This window comes from Dipodomys merriami, unplaced genomic scaffold (assembly GCF_024711535.1).
Source record: "Dipodomys merriami isolate MVZ:Mamm:240054 unplaced genomic scaffold, mDipMer1.0.p SCAF_174, whole genome shotgun sequence".
Taxonomy (NCBI): domain Eukaryota; kingdom Metazoa; phylum Chordata; class Mammalia; order Rodentia; family Heteromyidae; genus Dipodomys; species Dipodomys merriami.
Window position 1 is genome coordinate 1,967,847 of NW_027203093.1, and position 19,266 is coordinate 1,987,112.

General features: G+C 64.8%; 2 protein-coding genes and 1 long non-coding RNA gene across 4 annotated transcripts; 2 read left to right on the forward strand and 1 right to left on the reverse strand.

Annotated features, from left to right (window-relative positions):
* The first annotated feature begins 1,300 nt into the window (after positions 1 to 1,300).
* On the forward strand, positions 1,301 to 3,353 carry LOC138829568 (sphingomyelin phosphodiesterase 5-like). The gene is made up of 7 exons (XM_070025917.1): positions 1,301 to 2,170; positions 2,245 to 2,317; positions 2,462 to 2,602; positions 2,677 to 2,766; positions 2,840 to 2,903; positions 2,978 to 3,113; positions 3,184 to 3,353. Exons 1-7 carry the CDS (start codon positions 1,301 to 1,303, stop codon positions 3,286 to 3,288), a joined length of 1,479 nt encoding a protein of 492 aa, XP_069882018.1. The 3' UTR covers positions 3,289 to 3,353.
* On the reverse strand, positions 3,341 to 17,303 carry LOC138829604 (5-oxoprolinase). Of its 2 annotated transcripts, none has more exons than XM_070026020.1 (27): positions 17,054 to 17,303; positions 12,762 to 12,985; positions 12,499 to 12,690; positions 12,095 to 12,194; positions 11,689 to 11,812; positions 11,406 to 11,601; positions 11,119 to 11,284; positions 10,886 to 11,024; positions 10,740 to 10,807; positions 10,330 to 10,595; positions 10,086 to 10,198; positions 9,110 to 9,280; positions 8,791 to 8,928; positions 8,569 to 8,707; positions 8,335 to 8,447; positions 8,039 to 8,190; positions 7,358 to 7,518; positions 7,178 to 7,279; positions 6,930 to 7,104; positions 5,130 to 5,314; positions 4,903 to 5,049; positions 4,646 to 4,780; positions 4,401 to 4,550; positions 4,122 to 4,279; positions 3,844 to 4,004; positions 3,670 to 3,767; positions 3,341 to 3,540 (listed from the first exon to the last, which is right to left on the reverse strand). In XM_070026020.1, exons 1-27 carry the CDS (start codon positions 17,286 to 17,288, stop codon positions 3,394 to 3,396), a joined length of 4,155 nt encoding a protein of 1,384 aa, XP_069882121.1. In that variant the 5' UTR covers positions 17,289 to 17,303; the 3' UTR covers positions 3,341 to 3,393. The 2 variants fall into 2 exon arrangements, with proteins under 2 accessions (XP_069882121.1, XP_069882122.1); XM_070026021.1 differs by lacking the exon at positions 17,054 to 17,303 and adding an exon at positions 13,237 to 13,298.
* LOC138829605 (uncharacterized) lies at positions 15,888 to 18,318 on the forward strand. Its single transcript, XR_011372676.1, has 2 exons — positions 15,888 to 16,060; positions 16,903 to 18,318. It is a non-coding gene; the product is annotated as an uncharacterized lncRNA (long non-coding RNA).
* Positions 18,319 to 19,266: the final 948 nt, after the last annotated feature.

Consider the following 19,266-nt stretch of genomic DNA (forward strand, 5'->3'; position numbering starts at 1 on the left):
TGAGGCCCTGGGTTTGATTCCTCAGCACCACATAAAGAAAAAAGCCGAAGTGGTGCTGTGGCTCAAGTGGTAGAGCACTAGCCTTGAGCTGAAGAGCTGAGGGACAGTGCCCAGGCCCAGAGTTCAGGCCCCACAACCTGACCCCCCCCAAAAAAAAAACCCAGGGCTATAGAGAGAGGGCTGAGGCTGGAAATAAGGACTACTCCGGCTGAGGAGGGTCTTGAAGGCTGGTGCGTGCCAGTCAGGGAGTGGAGGCACTACAGGCTCCTGTGGGCAACCAGGAATCCAGAGACAGTGCAGATGTGTGGGGTGGCTGAGCCCCATTTGCTGCCTTCTACCCCTTCCACGCCATGTTTACAGAGAAGTTACAAGCAGACAGCTCAGTCTTATGCTCAACCCTGAAATAAGGCAAGGGAGAACTCAGGCCACAGAGTGACTTTGGGGCCCGCCAAGAGCAGCTCAGAACGGCCCCCCCCTTCCAGGTGAAGGGATGGAAGTGTTGCCTAAATCTTTAGGGGAATGTAAGAGGCACTGGCCCCAGGCTGGCAGGGTGTGGATACGGACTCTGCTGGAACTAGAGAGCCTCAGCCCACACTCCAGTGGCTCAGGCCTGTAATCCTCCAGGCTGAGATCCCAGGATCTTGGTTGGAAGCCAGCCTGGGGCTCAAAAATCCAGGAGTCACTTGTCTCTAACCACAGATTAGGCTTTAGTGAGAGTGTGTTAGCCTTGAGCAAAAAGTAGCCCAGGGAAAGTGTTTGGGGGCGGGGGAGGGCGGCAAGCCAGGCACCTGTGGCTCACACCTGTAATCTTAGCTACTAAGGAAGCCGAGACCTGAGGTTTGTAGTTCGAAGCCAGCCTGGATGGGAAAGTCCATGAGGCTTCCCCCCAGTTAAGCACCCAAAGGGCCAGAAGTGGAGCTGTGGCTGAAATGCTGGAGAGCTCCAGAACAGCATCCAAGCCCTGGGTTCAAGCCCCGGGACTGACACAAGAGACCCAAGGCGAGCCACACAAGGCCTGCGGCTCCGAGAAGCCTGGGGGGGCGCGGGGCGCCAGGGCGGGGCCAACGGTCCCGCGGCCGGCGCGTGGGCAGCGCCGCGGCCCACGCTAACGCCCTCGGCGCCTCCCTGGGCCTCCGCGGCGCTGCCCGGAGGCGCGGGCCGGGCCGGGCTTCGAGGGGCGCCCGGCATCCCGCGTCCGGCAAGTCGCGGGAGGCGGGCGGGGCGCGGCCCGGGGCGGGTCTGCCGGGAGGGGTCCCCTCCGTCCTCCACGGCCACGCGTGGGGCTCGGCCCCGCGCCCCTATGGCGCCACCGCCCGGCGCGCCGGCCCCCGCGGGCCTGCGGGCCTCGCCCTTCCCGCACGCGGCGCTGCACGTCCTCCACCGCGCCGCCCTCCTGCTGCTCTTCCCGGCCTACTGGCTCCTGGACCGGCTCCTGGGCCACTGCGCGCCGGCGGGGCCCGCGGGCGGGCGCGGGTGGCTGCGGGCCGTGGCGGGCGGCGCCGCGGCGCTGGCGCTGCTGCTGCTGGCCGGGCTCCCGCTGGCGCTGCCCGGCCTGCTGCTCTGGCTGCCGCTGCAGGCCCTGCGCCGGCCCTTCCGCTACCGGCCGCCGCCGGCCTGCTGGGCGCCGCCCGCGCCCTGGAGCCCGCGCGCGGGCCCGCGCCGCTTCGGCTTCCTCACCGCCAACCTGTGCCTGCTCCCCGACGGGCTGGCGCGCTTCAGCAACCTGCCGCACAGCCAGCGGCGGGCCGAGGCGCTGGGCGCCGCGCTGGCCTGGGCGGCTGCGAGTGCGCCCCCGCCGCCCTCGCCAACCCCGCCGCCCTCGCCGGCCCCGCCGCCCTCGCCGCCCTCGCCAACCCCGCCGCCCTCGCCGCCCCGCGCCCCCCGCGCGGCCCTGCTGGCCACCCTGCCCGCGGGCCTGGACTTCGTGTGCCTGCAGGAGGTCTTCGACCTCCGGGCCGCGCGGCGCCTGGCACGCCGCCTGGCGCCCAGCCTGGGCCCGGTGCTGTGGGACGTGGGCGCGCTCGGCCTGCGGCCCGGGCCGCACCTCAAGCTGCTTGGCAGCGGGCTGCTCCTGGCCTCGCGCTACCCGCTGCTGCGGGCCTCCTTCCGCTGTTTCCCCGACTCGAGGCGCGAGGACGCGCTGGCCTCCAAGGGCCTGCTGTCCGCGCAGGTACCCGCCGGCCGGCCGGCTGGGGGGGGGGGGGCCGGGGGCCCGGGAGAGCCGAGCCTTGAGTGCCGTTGCAGGTGCAGCTGGGCGCCCTGGACGGGCGGTGCGTCGTGGGGTTCCTGCACTGCACGCACCTGCAGGCGCCCGCCGGTGAGCACCTCGCCCAGGCCCCCGCCGCCCCGCGCTCCCAAGGAGCTCTAGTGGGGTCAGACCCAGACACGAGGGGAGGCAGAGTGTCCAAGGCGAGGGTCCTGAGCTGAGCCTGCCACCCCCCCCACCGCCCTGCACTCCTAGAGGACGGGGCCCTGCGCTGCGCACAGCTCACGCTGCTGCTGGACTGGGCAGAACAGTTTGAGGAGGAAGGCTGCCAGAGCGGAGAGGTGGTGGCCTTCAGCGTGCTCCTGGGAGACCTAAACTTTGACAACTGCTCCAAAGGTGAGCTGACGCTGGGATGGGACAGAACCGAAAGGCCTGGGCCCACCCACCAGGCACCTGGGTTTTCTCCACAGAGCACAAGCAGGAACAGGAGCACAAGCTCTTCAGTTGTTTTCAGGACCCCTGCCGGCTGGGCACGGGCCAGGAGCAGCCCTGGTCCCTGGGTAGGACACCCGGGGAGTGGCCAGGGAAGGCTGTAGGCAAAGCACCGGCTGATTTTGCCTTCCAACCCCACAGGGACGATCCTGAGCACCTCCATGCTCCACCACTCGGTAGCCAGCTCCCCGGAAATGCTCCGCAGGTGAGTAGTAGCCACTGTGTGTGTCTGCGCACTGAGAGGGATGCCTTGCCTCCATCATACCATCCCTCTCCCAGGGCCCTGGAGCAGGAGAAAGATCGCCACATCTACATGGCAGGCTCTCCCCAGGGTAGCCGGAGAGCTAAACCCTGGAGGGGCCGACGCCTGGACTACATCATGTACCGGGGAGTGCCGGGGGGCCTACTGAACCCAGTAAGTGCCAGAGCTCAGGGCAGTGGGCCCGCTGGCCGAGACCACACCTCAGCCTGACTCCCACCACCAGGAGGTGGAGCAGGTGACCTTCAGTACCGCCTTGGCTGGGCTCACAGACCACCTGCCCGTGGGCCTGCAGCTCCGCGTTTCCCAGGGTTCCGACACTGGCACGTAAGGTGCACCACGGGGATGGTCAGCGACACGGACGGACCAAGACGTACGCAGTGTTGGGTCTGGCCTCTGCCCCAGAAGCAGGCGATTTAATTTATGGCGAAGTCCCTCACACGGCCTCCTGGGCACGACGGTACTCATAAACGCTGCCCCGCTCAGGGAAGGCTGGGGGCTGCGGAGGAGAACCGGGAGGGGGGCCGGGGTCCTCTGGGTCACCGTAGCCCCCGCCGCCGGGCGTGTGAAGGCAGAATACGTCCTGTGGAAGGAGGCGCGGGGTCAGCGCGGGGGCCGCCGGGGCTGACTAAACCCTGCCTCTGACTACTTCTGCATCGCGGTCCCTCCTTGAGGGCAGGGGTGGGGTGAAGGCCAAGGCCGCATCGCTCACCCCAGGGTACACGGACACGGACGTCTTCCCGCCCAGGTTCACCGTGCGGCCATCCTTGCGGATCAGCAGGTTTAACCCGCGGGCGCCAGGCTCGCCCCCTGCGGGGAAGGCAGGGCCGGGGTGGAGGCGGGGCCGGGCCGGGCCGCGGCGGGGGAGGGACGGGGCGCCGCCTACCGTGCAGGCCGTACGGCCGGAAGGCGCGGCGCTCGGTGAGCACCGACAGCAGCGCCTCCTCCCGGAACAGCAGCTCGCGGACCACGCCGTCGCCGCCCCGGAAGCGGCCGCGGCCTCCGGAGCCGGGCCGCAGCTCAAAGCGGCGCAGGATGACGGGGTACCTGCGCGGGGCAGGCGCTCAGGGCGGCCGCGGCCCGGGCCCCGCCCGCCCCGCCGGCCCCGCCCGCGCCGGCCCCCGCCCCCGCCGGCCCCGCCCCGCCCCCGCCGGCCCGGCCCACCGGCTCTCCAGGATCTCCGGGTCGGTGATGCGCGTGTTGGTCATGTGGGTGTGGACGCCGCTGCGTCCGTGCCAGCCAGGACCCGCTCCCGCGCCGCCCGCCACCGTCTCATAGTAGCCCATGTGGGCGTTGCCCAGGGTCACGTTGTTCATGCAGCCCTGGCCGGGTCAAGGGGCAACGGCGAGGTGGCACTCGCTCCCGGCCAGGCCCCGCCCCGCCGCCCCGCCCCCTGGCTGGCCCTCGCCCCGCCCCGCACGCTGCTGGCTCCGCCCACCGTACCTGCGAGGCGGCACAGGCCCCGAAGGCCCCCAGGATGACGTCCACCACGCGCTGCGACGTGAGCACGTTGCCGCCCACCACGGCGGCCTCCGCGGATGGATCCAGAATGGAGCCTCTGGGAATCACCACGCGCACGGGCGCCAGGCAGCCCTGCGCCCCGCGAGCGGCTCAGGTTCCAGGAAAGCCCACCCCAGGCCCGCGCTGGGGTGACCCGCACTCCGGGACCCGAGCTCGCCTCTGCCCACCTGGTTGAGTGGGATGTCCCGGCCCACCAGACACCGCAAGCAGTAGATGAGCGAGGACAGTGTGATGGCGCGCGGGGCGTTGAGGTTGCCGAACACCTCAGGCCCGGTGCCGGTGAAGTCAAACACAGCGCTGCCCTGGCCAAGGGGGGGGAACATCAGGGGTCGCGGGGCCACGCCCCACCTTCCCTGACCACTGGGGCCCCCACGGGGAGATCAGGGGTCACGGGGCCACGCCCCCGCCTCCCGCCAGGCCCCACCTGATTGAGGTTGACCTGAACGCGGAGGCGGATGGGGGAGCCGTCGTCCATGTAGTCCTCGGCCAGCACCTCCAGGGGCAGGCCCCGGGCCTGCCGGGACGCGCCGAAGGCCCGCAGCATGTCCCGCACGGCCAGCTCGGCGTTCGCCTGGCAGGGAGAGGGGCTCAGACGCGCCATGCCACCCTGAGGAGCCCCTGCACTGCCCGTGCACCTGCACCCAGGCCCACCTGAATGTGGCCCATGTACGCCTGCACCACATCCAGGCCGTACTGCCCAATGAGCTCTCCCACCAACTGGATGCCCTTCTGGTTGGCTGCCACCTGGGCGCGGAGATCGGACAGGTTGTCATGTAGGTTCCTGGTTCCGCTGCAGCCGGAGATCTTGCCCGGTGCCCGCAGGGCCTCTGTCACCGCTGGATGGACAGGGTCTCCACTGAAGCACTACTCCCTGCTCAGGCCGCCTGGTGCCCTTTCCTACACCCGCTGCGTCCTACCCAGTGGGTCTGAGACCTCCTGTTGTCCCCTCCCTCCCCGCTCCCTGACTCAGGGCCCCTGAGGACGCCAGCCTCCACCCTACTCTTCTGCTGACCACTATCCCACGGCATGTTGGGCAGCAGCTTTGCCAATGACCTCACTGAAGCTGGAGGTCATTGCCTGGGGGAAGGGGACTCCTTCCTGCCTTCTCTGCATCCTCCCTTTCTCAGGACAAAATCCACTTCCCTGACACTCCCCAGCTTGCCCTGCTCACGGGCCTGCCCATGTACCAGGTACCTGTCTGATCTCCACCCTCCTATCTCTGACCTGAGAGGCTCCTTTCCCACTCATACCAGCAAGAGAGGTCTGCCCAGCCCCTCCCACACCTCAGCAGGAGAGGTGGGCCCAGCCCCTCCCACACCTCAGCAGGAGAGGTGGGCCCAGCCCCTCCCACACCTCAGCAGGAGAGGTCGGCCCAGCCCCTCCCACACCTCAGCAGGAGAGGTCTGCCCAGCCCCTCCCACACCTCAGCAGGAGAGGTGGGCCCAGCCCCTCCCACACCTCAGCAGGAGAGGTGGGCCCAGCCCCTCCCACACCTCAGCAGGAGAGGTGGGCCCAGCCCCCCCCACACCTCAGCAGGAGAGGTCTGGCTCAGCTCCTCCCCTACACCTCAGGAGAAACCTCCTGCCCCGCCCCCCTCCCCCCACAGAGCCTGGCCTCTGGCCATGTCATGTGTTTGCACTTGTCTGCCCGGCTTCCGCTGACCAGGTCACCTTGTCCACGCCCCTGGCACCCTAAGGACCTGTGGCGCGCGCAAACACACACACACACACACACACACACACACACACACACACACACACTACCCTGTGTCTCTTCACACTGTTGCCCTGCCCTCAGACCCCTGCAACCTCAAAGTAATGCTCTTTCCCACGGCCTCCATCTCCCAGCAGCTGGCTCTGTACCAGGAACTCCATCCTCTAGTTGTCCAAACCTGACACCTCACTTCCCCCAAAATTCCATCCAACACCCACTCTGAATTTCCACCCAGCACCTTCCATCCTCCACCCAGCTTCACACTCAGTATGATCCAGGGCCACTGCCGCTGGCACACCCGACCCCTCCCCCCATCCAGGACTCTCTGGAACCCGCATCCCCTGCAGGGATGCAGGCAGCAGTGCCAGCCGGGCCAAAAATCCTCATCCATGCCTCGCTGCTGGACAGCCAGGCCCAGCTGTACTGCCCAGCCCCAGCCCCAGTGTGGGTGGGAACAGCCATCCGTCTTGAAATGGACCCTGCTCCCTTCTGCACGCTGCTGCTTGGATGTCCTGGACAATTCTCACCCCAAACCACCTTCCCAGGGCCTTCCAAGGCTCAGGTGGAATTCATCTCAGTCCCCCCGGTCATGCCTGAGGATCTGCACTGGCCCAGAGGACTGAGGGTTCATCAGGACAGGCCTGGGCTGTGGGCTGGATCCCAAGGGCCAGCTCAGCCAGGCCTAGCGCAGCCCATCCCAGCCAGCTGGACGCTCACCACGGCCCCCCTCCCACTCACCTTCCTCCTGGAAGACTCCCCCCTGGACCAGCTTGAAGGACAAAAAGACAGCGCCCTCCTGCTGCAGTGTCGTGGAGTGGGGGGGCATGGAGCCCGGGGTGATACCCCCAATGTCAGCGTGGTGCCCACGGCTAGCCACATAGAACACAGGCCGAGTCTGACCTGGCCAAAACACCTAAGCAGGGGAGAGCAGTGGTCAACCGTGTCCCCAGAGGTAGTCACCCCAGCCAGCCAGGCAGCCCTCTTACGGGAGTGATGACAGTCAGGTCCGGAAGATGGCTGCCTCCCGCACTGGGATGGTTGCTGAGCAGAACGTCGCCAGGGTGGAGATTGGAGCCCAAGTGCTGGATCTGAAACCAAGAGACAGGTGCAGAGTGGGGGAGGAAAGCAGGGGCAGGTCAGGGTGGGTGAGGAGGCGCTCTCCGTACCTGGAACTGCACGGTCTCCTGCATCGCGCCCAGGTGCACAGGGATGTGCGGGGCATTGGAGACCAGACCCCCGTCGGGCCCAAAGAGGGCACAGGAGAAGTCGAGACGCTCCTTGATGTTGGTGGAGATGGCCGTGCGCTGCAGGATGCGGCCCATCTGCTCTGGGGACACAGAGTAACCAGGTGCCTGCCGGCCCCGCCTCCCCACGCCTGGCCCCGGGGAAGGGGGCTGGGGCAGGATGCCACCTGTGCATCCTGCGATGGGACCCCCAGGGTCAGGCTCTCCGATGCCCAAACCCGGGACCTGGCACGCCCCACAGAGGATCAAAGTGGCCACATGCCCATGTGGTCGCCAGGCTGTAGCCGTGCCCATGTAAGAGAAGCTAAGAACTCCTCTGCTACCTCCATCCTGTCTGGCCCAGCAATGGCTTGGTCCCCAGGCACAGTCTCCCAGGTTCCAGAAAGCCCCTGGCCTAATCCCACCCAGATGAGCTCGTGGCACCTGCCTCTCACACGGCGTTTGTCCTGCCTGAGACATGCCCGCCCGCGAGTTGCTAGTAAGAATTGTTCCCCTCCTCTTGGCCAGGGGATGAGAGCTGATACAGTCCACCAGCCCGCCTGCGCCTCTCCCACGTTCGGTCCCACAGCAGCCAGGCCTCACCCGACAGTGGTGGCCACTCACCAGCGATGCTCATGAAGCGGTGCGAGAAGATGGACAGCTGGATGGGATCGAGCTTGGTGCTCACTGTGCTGGGCGCCTCGGCCCCCACAGAGATGCGGATATCCCCGGTCTCCGTCACTTCTGCCTGGCAGCCAGGCTCCACAAGTATGGTGCTGGGAGAGCGGGTGCAGGGGAGCTGCCAAGGGGCACCCCAGAGCGCCAGGCAAAGCGGCACGCCCACTGCAGTCCTAACAGCTCAGGTACCCCCCGCCCCCCACGCACACACACACACCAGCCCCTGGAAAGGCTTCCTCTACCTATTGCTGTCGATGATGAGGCAGGGCCCGTGGAGCTGGTGCCCATAGCCCAGCTCTCCTAACAGGTACACTGGGGTCTCCTGGTAGCCTCCCTCAAAATAGCACTGGGTCACCTGCAGAGGATGTAAAGAAGCCGGGCTCCGAGGGCCCCCGAGCGCCCCGCGGCCCCCACCGCAGCCTGCCCTCCCCACAGGCCTCAGCCATGTGCGAGCCAGGGCGGGGAGGGTCACAGACCTTGTCCACGCGGGGAGGCCCGGTCTGCACTCTGGGCGCGTCCTCCAGCCGGAGGCCACTGCGGCCAGTGCCCCTCACCCTGACGTCGTCTACCACCACCGGCCTCTCGGGGATGACAAAGCCAAACTCCCTCATGTACCTGTACCCCACCCAAAGACACCACGAAGGTGAGGGAGCCGAGGAGTGGCTGCCCCCCAGCTCCCAGGAGGAGGGCTCACAGACCTCTCCACAAAGGCTGCCCCGAAGTCTCCGGCATGGGGGGAGTGGGCTGTGGCTGGGTGCTGGTGGGCAGACACCATGAGGGCACAGTCCGTGCCCTGGTAGCGCAGGTGCAGGAAGCTCTCGGTGCTGATCTGGGATCTGTGGCACACGGTGGGGCGCTCACCCAGAGCCACCCAGGACGCCTGTCTCACTTCCTCAGGCACTGAGAACCCAGGAGTCCTCTCCTGACCACAAATCGCCCTTAAGGTCCCTCAGGCAGTGACCCTGCCAATGGCATGGCAGGAACAATCAGACCCTGTGCTGGCACCGCCGGACCCACCTGGGGAAGCCCTGGGCCTGCAAGGCCTCCACACACTGCTCCTCCAGGCGGCTCAGCCTCTGGTCCAGCTGCACGAAAGTCTCAGGGGTGTAGGAGAGGGAGCAGGGCTCCTGAGCCTCGTGCACCACATCCGCCAGGGCCAGCCCCAGCGCCGACAACAGCCCGCTGTGCCTGCAGGAAGAGAAGCACACAGTGAGGGCATCTCCAGAGCCAGCTCCCCGGCCACGGCCCCGCCCAGGCCCACCTGTGAATCCAGAGCCGGCTCCCCGGCCTCACCCCCCCCCCCCCCCCCGGCCCAGGCCCACCTGTGAATCCAGAGCCGGCTCCCCGGCCTCGCCCCCCGCCCCCCTCCCCCTCCCCCCCCCTGCCCAGGCCCACCTGTGAATCCAGAGCCAGCTCCCCGGCCTCGCCCCCCGCCCCCCTCCCCCCCCACCCCCCCCCCCCGGCCCAGGCCCACCTGTGAATCCAGAGCCGGCTCCCCGGCCTCGCCCTCCGCCCCCCTCCCCCCTCCCCCCCCCCACCCAGGCCCACCTGTGAATCCAGAGCCAGCTCCCTGGCCTCACACCCCCACACCCCCCCCACACCCCCCACACCCCCGCCCAGGCCCACCTGTGAATCCAGAGCCAGCTCCCCGGCCTCACCCCCCCCAGGCCCACCTGTGAATCCAGAGCCAGCTCCCTGGCCTCACCCCCCCCCCCCCCCCCCCCGGCCCAGGCCCACCTGTGAATCCAGAGCCAGCTCCCTGGCCTCACACCCCCACACACCCCCCACACCCCCGCCCAGGCCCACCTGTGAATCCAGAGCCAGCTCCCTGGCCTCACACCCCCACACCCCCCCCCCCCCCGCCCAGGCCCACCTGTGAATCCAGAGCCAGCTCCCCGGCCTCACCCCCCCCACCCCCCCACCCCACCCCCCGCCCAGGCCCACCTGTGAATCCAGAGCCAGCTCCCCGGCTGCGGCCCCCGCCCAGGCCCACCTGTGAATGTGCACGCTGTCCATGCCGAGCGCCCGGGCAATGGCACAGGCGTGCTGCCCACCGGCTCCCCCGAAGCAGGCCAGCACATGGGCTGAGGGATCGTGGCCTCGAGCCTGGGGACCAAGAGAACGTCAATAGCACCCCTTCCCCCAGGCCAGGCAGCCTCTGTCTCTACGCGGTGGACAGGGCTGGGCGAGAGGTGTGGGGTCAGGGGCAGGGCCCACGGGAGATGAGGCGGGCATACCTGGGTGAGGGCCCGGATGGGGCGGCACATGGCCTCGTTGGCCACGCGTATGAACCCCATGGCCACTTCTTCCAGGCTCAGCGGGGAGGCGGGGCAGGGGCCGGTGGTCAAGAAGCTGTTGACCTCAGCGGCCACAGCTTCCAGGGCCTTCCGGGAGGCCTCGGGGGACAGTGGCTGGTCCTCTCCAGGCCCGAAAATGCAGGGGAAGGAAGCAGGCAGCAGGCGACCCAGGACTAGATTAGCATCCGTCACGGTCACAGGGCCCCCTGGGAGGTGGGCATGGTGTGGAGGTTGGGGACTGGGGACAGGTGGCCCGGAGTGGGAGGCTGGGATGGAGCTGGAGGAGCAGGGCAGGCCCAGGTGACTGTGGAGAGGGCAGGGCAGGCGTCCAGGGCTGGGTCACACCTTACCTTTTCGGTAGCAGGCGGGGCCTGGGTGGGCACCTGCAGACTCGGGCCCAACAGCAAAGAGGCCAGACCTTGGGAGACAGAGGACTAGACTTGGAGGCGGGAGAGAGAAAGGGTGAGAGATCCAGAAGAGAGGGGTGGAAACCCACCTGAAGAAGAGGCGGGAGCCCCCGCCAGCCGCCACTGTGTTGATATCCAGCTGGGGGGCCTGCAGGGTGACGCCAGCGGTGCTGGCCTCGAAGACGTGCTCAAACTCCCCGGCATAGCGGCTCACGTCCGTGGACGTGCCTGGTGGACAGCATGCTGGGAGTTCCCCGACGCGGCCTGGCAGGGAGAATATTCCCCAGGCCGCCCTCCGCCCCGCCCGCTTCCGCCCCTGTACCTCCCATGTCAAAGCCAATGACGGGCTGACCGCCCTCCAGCTTGTAGGTGGTGGTAGAGTAGCCAACCACGCCGCCCGCGGGCCCCGAGAGCACCGCGCGGGAGCCTCTGAAGGTGTCCATGGGCGCCAGGCCTCCGTCTGAGCGCATGAAGAGCACCTGCACATCCTGTGAACCCCGGGGGGGGGGGGAAACAGGGCATGAGCATCTGGGCCGGCACAGCACCTGGGCCAAGGGCGGGCCTGCACACCAGGCCGCCCCGGGTACGCCAGGCCGCCCTGGGCCTCACCTTGAGCTGGCCCTGGAAGCCTCTGCGGAAGCCCTGCACATAGCGCTGGATGGCGGGAGTGAGGTAGGCATCGGCGCAGGCTGTGTGCCCCCGGGGAACGATCCGCACCATCGGCATGGCCTCCGAGGACAGGGACACGTGCGTGAACCCCAGCTCCCGGGCCAGCGTGCCCACCTGCTGCTCGTGCTGGGCCCACCTACAATGAAAACTCAGGGTCACTGTGCCCGCCAAGACCCCAGGCCCTGGCGGGCCTGCCGCCTCCCGCCGCCGGCTCCTCACTCACGTGTACGAGTGCATGAGCACCACGGCGAGGCTGCGGATGCCCCGCGCCAGCAGCCCCTCCAGCTTCCCACGCAGCGCCCCCAGGTCCACCGGCTGCTGCACCTCCAGCAGGTCCCCTGTGCGGCCTGCAGGACCCCATGGAGCCCAATTAAAGGATCTGCTTGCCTCTAGACCTCACCGCCGCTGGGGCGTTGGTGAGTGGTTTGTGCCAGGGGAGAAGTGTGACACAGAGTCCCTCCGCACAGCCCATGCTAGCACCAAATGGGTGGCCCTCTTGCCCCAGCCTCCCAAAGGCTGGGATGACAGGTGTATTTGTAGGCATGGACGCTATGCCCAGTCAACTCTTCCTTAACTTTGTCAGTGGCAGGGATCAAACCCAGGGCTTTGCGCATGCCTGGCAGGCACACCTTTCACTGGAGACCGGGCGCCTGGCTCTCCCCGGTACAGCACCACTCGCTCCTCCACCTCCAGCACGTCCTCGTACAGCACCTCCGGCATGGGCACGGCCTGGGCAGGGAGAGTGGGTGGGGTAGGGTTGGCAGGCCAAGCCGAGCAGGCCAGGGCCTGCTCGGCAACTCCACAGGCCCAGGAAGCAGCCCAGCAAGGCCAACGGTGGGGGGAGGGTTCTTTGCCCTGGGGCATCAGAGTGTGCCCGGGGCCAACTGCCCCACCACCACGGAGGCCGCTCCTACCAGGAGCCCAGCCACAGCGGTGGGGCTTCCACCTCACCCCACACAGGGCGTGGTGGTTAGCCCGGTGGGGAGGGGTAGAAGCCCCCTGCTCAGCATGCAGGTGGCGGGTAAGAGCTCACCAGGTCAAAGAGGTCGGGGCGGGCCTGCGTGCCAATGTGCAGCAGGTCTCGGAAACCACGTGTCACCAGCAATGCCACCCGCTCTCCCCGCCGCTCCAGTAGCGCGTTGGTGGCCACTGTGGTCCCCATGCGGATGCTGGCGATCTGACTGGTGTCCAGAGGCTGGTCTCGGGGCAGCAGCAAGCCCCCCTCCTGGGGGTCACCAGGCCGGCATCAGGACCCGCTGAGCTCCCTCTACGCCCCACCCTGGCGCCTTGGCCCACCTGCTCCAGGATCCGACGGATGCCCTCCGTCGGCGCGTCTGCGTAGTTGGCGGGATCCTCTGACAGCAGCTTCAAGACCCGCACGTGCCCTCCCGGGCACTGGGCAAAGACGTCTGTGAAGGTGCCTCCGCGGTCGATGGCAAAATGGAAGCGGCCCTCGGGGGTGGCCATGCTGGTGTGGCTGGAGTCCGGCTGCAGCTCTTCGGCGGGGAGCCCTGGGAGAACTGGACAACAGGGAGGCTGAGGGCCACGCCTGGGGGCTGATCTGCACGGACCGAAGCCGGGCACCCGCGGCCGACCCGGGCAGGCTCACCCTGGGCCCTGGCCTGCGGGCCGCAGCCGCCGGGCAGGGCGGGGCGGGAACCGTGCAGGCGGGGCGGGGCGCCCGGCCGGAGCCGGAGCCCACCAGGAGCGGGCCGAGGAGAGAGGAGGGCAAGACGGGAGGAAGGCGCTGGGGCGGGGGTCGAGGGCCCACCTGTCCGTCGAGTCAGCTCCGGCTGGCAGCGATCTGCTCCCCTGCCCGCCCCGGGGCCGGGCCGGGGGGGCGGGGCCGGGCCTGCCGCGGGGCGGGGCCGGGGGCGGGGCCTGCCGCGGGGCGGGGCGGGGCCTAGCCCCCAGGTCCGGGCTCAGCCTGCGGATTGCACAAGCACTGCCCGACCCGCCCCGCCCCGGCGCCTCCGCCGCCCGGTGTCCCCGGCGACCCCTGGCCCAGGCTGCGGGCAGCGGGCGCTGAGCCGCGGCTCAAGGTCACCCTTCCCGGTGCCCCGGGCCGTTCCCCCGAGGCGGGCCTCGCTGGGATTGCGCTCGGGCAGCCGGGCGACCAAAGGGCGACTGGAGAGCAACGAAGGGGAGCCCCACCCCGGGAGCGCGCAGGCGCGCGAGGGGCCGGACCCGCCGCCGCCGCGGGAGGCCCGAGCCCAGACCGCGTCGAGGGGCTGCTGTCCTCCCAACGCGGGAGGGCCGCACGGGTGGGGCAGGCGGGGGGATCCGGAGGGCTCCGGTTTCCTTTTGCTGTTGCTCAGGGAGTTGAGTCCCAGAAAGCAGAGGCCCGGCTCCACCAGCCCTCGTCCCAGGGCCCTGCAGGGGAGGAGGCCAGGTCCCCGGCGGCCAGGGCGAGCGGCTCACACCCGGCAAGGGCGGCGCTGCCCCACGCAGGAACCGGGGAGGTCAGCGAAGCCCCGGCCTCGCCTAGCAGCGCCGGCCACGAGCACAGCCGAGGCCCCCGCGGCTCCCCGCCCCAGCCCTGCGGGGCCTGGGAGGCAGGGTGCGGCAGGGTGCGCTGGGCTTGCTGTGCGCTGCGGTAGTGGACTCTGGGCTGCCCGGGGCTCACGGCTCCCTGGCTCCCTGTCGTCCCGGAGCAAAAGGAAACGTGGTACTCCCTGAACAACTAAAGTACCACTGACCAAAATGAAGACCAGGAAGTGGAAACATGTTTGGGGGAGTGGGCAAAGCGAGCACAGGAATGCCAGGAGGAAGGGCGACCAATGTGTCTTTACATTCAATGTACACTATGTGCAAAACAAACTATCTAACTTGAGGGTAGTGATGGGAGGGGGGAAGAAATGAGGCATAACAAGAGGGGCGACATTCGCTGGGCCCTGGTGGCTCGCGCCTGTCATCCCAGCTACTCAGGAAGTTGAGATCTGAGGATCACAGTTCAAAGCCAGCCCTGGCAGGAAAGTCCGGGAGATTCTTACCTCCAATAAACCACTAGGAAAACGGAAGTGGTGCTGTGGCTCAAGTGGTAGAGCACTCACCTTGAGCTGAAAAGTTGAGGGACAGCACCCAGGCCCAGAGTTCAAGCCCCATGACATTGTACTCAAAGCCTGAGTTATAGAATTGTAACTCCTTTTTACAACTACTTGATTGCAACAATAATAACAATAACAATGAAAGGACACAGGGCTAGAAGGACCAGATCCAGTGCCTAGTCCAAGTCAACACAGGGCAGACAGAGGTCTGACTGATTCAGAGCAGCACGGTGGTATCTGATTCCACTCTACCTGACATCTCCTGTGCACCCAGGGATGTCCTCACCCCACACTCAGTCCCCTGGTGGCTGTTCCTGGCAGTAGTTCGTCTCCTGGCTCCCTTTCCCGGGGGTCTCACCCCTCTGGCCTTCCCTGGGTCATGTGAGATGGATTCCAGCTCCCTAGAAGCTGTGGCCCGGCAGCATGCACTCAGGACCTACCTCCCCCGTGGTGGGCTGGCCGAGCTGTCCAGCCTCCTCCAGATGGCCACCCAAGTGAGAGGTGCCTCCGACAGTGCTGCTGCCAGACCCTCGCCCTTTCCCTTCCTGCTGCCCAGCCCGCTCCTGTGCCCAGTGGGGGCCCTAGACCAACACAACACAGCAAGGAGTGGGAGCCCCCCCCCCGTCTCCCCTATGGGCAGCTGTGGGAGCTCTGGTCAGCGGCCTCATGTCAGTGCGGGTCCCCTATCTGACTCAAGGCAGACTTCTACAGAACGCAGCGCACCTCTGGCCCTGCACTTAGCCTACTTTTTTCTTCTTCTTTTTCATGCTGGTCCTGGGGCTTGAACTCTGGGCTTGGGCACTGTCCTTGAGCCACTTTGTACTTAAGGCTAGTGCTCTAACACTTGAGCCACAGCACCACTTCTGGTTTTCTGGTGGTTTATTGGAGATGAGTCTCATGGGCTTTTCTGCCTGGGCTGCCTTTGAACCTCAATGGTCAGATCTTGGCCTCCTGAGTAAGGCTAGGATGACAGGCGTGAGCCACCAGTGCCTGGCTTCAGCCTACTTTATTTTTATCCAGTCCAGACTTATGGCCCAGACCACAAGCTCCTCTCCAGCCTCTCCATCTCCTGTCTTTGCCCCAGATGTAGTTCCTGTGAGGTCAGAGCATTCTAGGTCTTGTCCCCCCAGCAATAGCCTAGCTGGCCCTCTCCCCCTCATGAGGCCACGCCCCCTTCCAGATGTCTACCTGCACTTGCACTAGCTTCACAGCAACCTGACTGACCACAAGGCACCAAAGCTGCAGAGCAAAGGTCCCTGCTGGCTGCTCCCAGTCCGCCTCCTCCGCCAGCCTCACGTGGTCACCTCTGCCCCTGAGTGTAGGAATGCCTAGCTCCCTCTGTGCTGCACTCCTCCTGGGAGCTCAAGGGAGGGAAGGAGGTGCCAGGCCTCACAGGCCCTGCCAGCTGCCTGCTCCAGTACCCCAGGCTCTGGATGGAAGGCCTTCCCAAAGCTCAAGGGCAACTTCCCCTCTCAGGGCAAAGCCACCCAGGCCTCCCACTCTTTCTCATCTGGAGGGCGTCCAGCCTGCCTTGGCCACTTCAACTATGTAAGTGTGTGTGTGTGTGTGTGTGTGTGTGTGTGTGTGTGTGTGTGTGTGTGTGTGTGTGTGTGTGTGTGTGTGTTTCCAGAACCTGCCTGGGGTTTACGGCTTCACCTTGGCCAACTTTCAGTCCCTTCTCTCTAGGAATGGGGCTGAGCTGTTCCCTGCCCCATCTTTTTTTTGGAGGGGAGGTGAGAGGTGGGCCTTGAATTCTGGGCCTGGGCGCTGTCCCTCAGCTCTTCAGCTCAAGGCTAGCGCTCTACCATTTAACCACAGCACCACTTCTGGTTTTCTAAGTGGTTTATTGAAGATGAAAGTCTCATGGACTTTCCTGCCTGGACTGGCTTTGAATTGTGATCCTCAAGTCTCAGCCTCCTGAGTAGCTAGGATGACAGGCGTGAGCTCTCAGACGTGGGGCAGCTTCCCTGACAATCTTAAAGTCCAGGGAGCACAGAGCAGGGGGCAGCGTAACCTCCAGCTCTCTGCCCTGAAGGCCTCTCCTGTCCTGCCTACCTCACGTTCTTGATCAGTCTTAAAAACAAATCGCTGCCGGGCTGGGAAGGTGGCTCAGTGGTAGAGCACTTGCCTTGCATGCATGAGTCCCTGGGTTCCATTCCTCAGCACCACATAAGCAAAAAGAAAAAAGCCGGAAGTGGCTCTGTGGCTCAAGTGGTAGAGTGCTAGCCTTGAGCTGAAGAGCTGAGGGACAGCGCCCAGGCCCAGAGTTCAGGCCCCACGACCGGACCCAAAAAAAAAAAAAATGCCTGCCAAGTCAAAGCCTCCACACCATCTGTTCTCTTGGCCTAGAAAGCCAACCCCAGCCACACCATTCTCTTCTTTTTCTGCAGCTCCACTCAGATATCACTACGTCAGAGCTGTCACCTCCTCCCTGCAGTAAGAGCTTCCTGAAAGACCCCCACACACACTTGTCCATCTCGGCTGCCAGCACCCAAGGCCTTGTACTCAGCAGCGGTCAGGTCTGAGCTGGCTGAGGCTCACCTCTGTCAGCATCCTTGAATTTAATTGTCTTGCGCCTGGGCACCCGGGTGCCTCCGGTGACCTCCGCCAGAAATCCTGAGCTGCAGAAGCCCAGGCCGCTGCCCCTGCTCCGGAGGACCAGCTTCAGTTCCTGGTTCTCCTGGATAAGCTGTACCAGCCGCCGTAGCTCCTCATTCTCCTGTGCCAGCCGCTGAATCTCCTGCCGCAGGCCCTCATAGCTGCTAAGAAGGGACATGACCAACAGAACGTGGTAGCAGCTACTTCGTGGCTGGTATATTGGCCGGGGGCAGTTCCGCCATTGTGAGGTCAGCGGCTGCCCCACCCCTGCATTCTGGGGCTTCAGGCCTGCGGCCCAGCCATCCCACCGCCACAGCACCACCCGATCTCTGACTTCTGGCCCTGAGATCTGGCCCGCCATTCGGGCCCAAGCCTCTGTTCCCTTCTGGAAGCCCCTCATGGACACAAACCTTCTCTGTCCCAGCCTGGCTCAGGTGTGCTGTCGGAGAAGTGTGGGACTCAAGCACACCCAGCATCTACCTGGCACCCACTGGCCCGCCATGCAGCCCCCATGCCAGGCCGTGAGTCTGCACAACTTGGGGCAGCCCCTGAAAAGACGAGGGCATTTCTCACCCAGCAGCAGCAGGAGCTGGACATCCATGGCGGGACAGGCCGGGGTGAGCAAGGAGATGATCAGGAAGGAGCACCATCAAGGCAAGGGCGCCAGACACCGGGGCGGGGCCAGCCCTCCTCAGGAGGATCTTGGGTCTGTGGTTCAGATCATGTGAAGGACTTCTTTTTATCTGCTATCTTTTTGTTGTTGTTGTTGTTGTACGTGGGGCTCCATCACTGGGCCTGGGTGCTGTCTTTGGGCTCTTTCAAGATGAGCACTCTAACACTTGAGCCACAGCACCATTTCTGGTTTTCTGATGGTTGATTGGAGATAAGAATCTCACAGAAGGCAAGCAAGGTGGCTCACGCCTGTAATCCTAGCTACTCAGGATCTTGAGATCTGAGGATTGCAGTTCAAAGCCAGCCCAGGCAGGAAAGTCCATGAGACTTGTATCTACAATAAACCACTAGGAAAAAAAAAAAAAACGGAAGTGGCACTGTGGCTCAAGTGGTAGAATGCTCGCCTTGAGCTGAAGAGTACAGGGACAGCGCCCAGGCCCAGAGTTCAAGCCCCACAACCCACCAAAAAAAAAAGAATCTCCCAGCTTATCCTTCTGTGCAGTTGTTTTGTAGTCATATTATAATTATTTACTTGACATCATCATTTCCTTTTTGCTTGCTTGATGAGTATGATTTTCACTCTGGAATTCCAGGGGACAAACCCTGGTGTGTCCTGTCCTGTGGTGATCGGGAGCGATGGAGAAGCGCTGAGCCTGAGAGCTGACCTACCGGAGGCTCTGCTGCATTCATTACAAGTGCAGCAGTGACAATTTAGTTTCTATAATTAGGAAATAATCCCAACCCCAGGAAATGTGAGTGAATATTCACATACTAGACACATTCAAGAGCCGGGCGCTGGTGGCTCACGCCTGTAATCCTAGCTACTCAGGAGGCTGAGATCTGAGGATCGCGGTTCAAAGCCAGCCCGGGCAGGAGAGACCGTGAGACTCCTATCTCCAATAAACCACCAGAAAACCGGAAGTGGCGCTATAGCTCAAGTGGTAGAGTGCTCGCCTTGAGCTGAAGAGCTGAGGGACAGCGCTCAGGCCCAGAGTTCAAGACCCATGACGGACAAAAAAAAAAAAAAAAAACTAGACACATTCAAGACCCATAGAAACTGGGAACAGGGTAATGGACATTTCCTCATGGATTGAAAAATCTCCTCAAGCCCTGGCCTATGACAGACTGTCCCCTAACAGGAGCAACTATCACAGTGAGAACTAACAGGAGCAATTATCTCATGATGGGGACTGAATTACCCCTGTACAGAATGTGGGCTTCTTCACAACCAGACCTGAAATAGTGACTAGCTAGACCACAGCTGACCAAGACTTCTTAACCATGCTCCCTGGCCCAATCCTTTCTTTATTAAAACTTGAGTCCCAAGCAGTTAAGATGTGGACGCTTAAAATGACACAGATTTATTCTACTGTTCTTCAACCAAGTCAGAGCTGGATCAATAGGACTAAAGGGTTAACAGGATGGCTCCTTCTAGAGATTACAGGAATTCATCCTCTGCCTTTTCTACCTCCCAGAGATGCCAG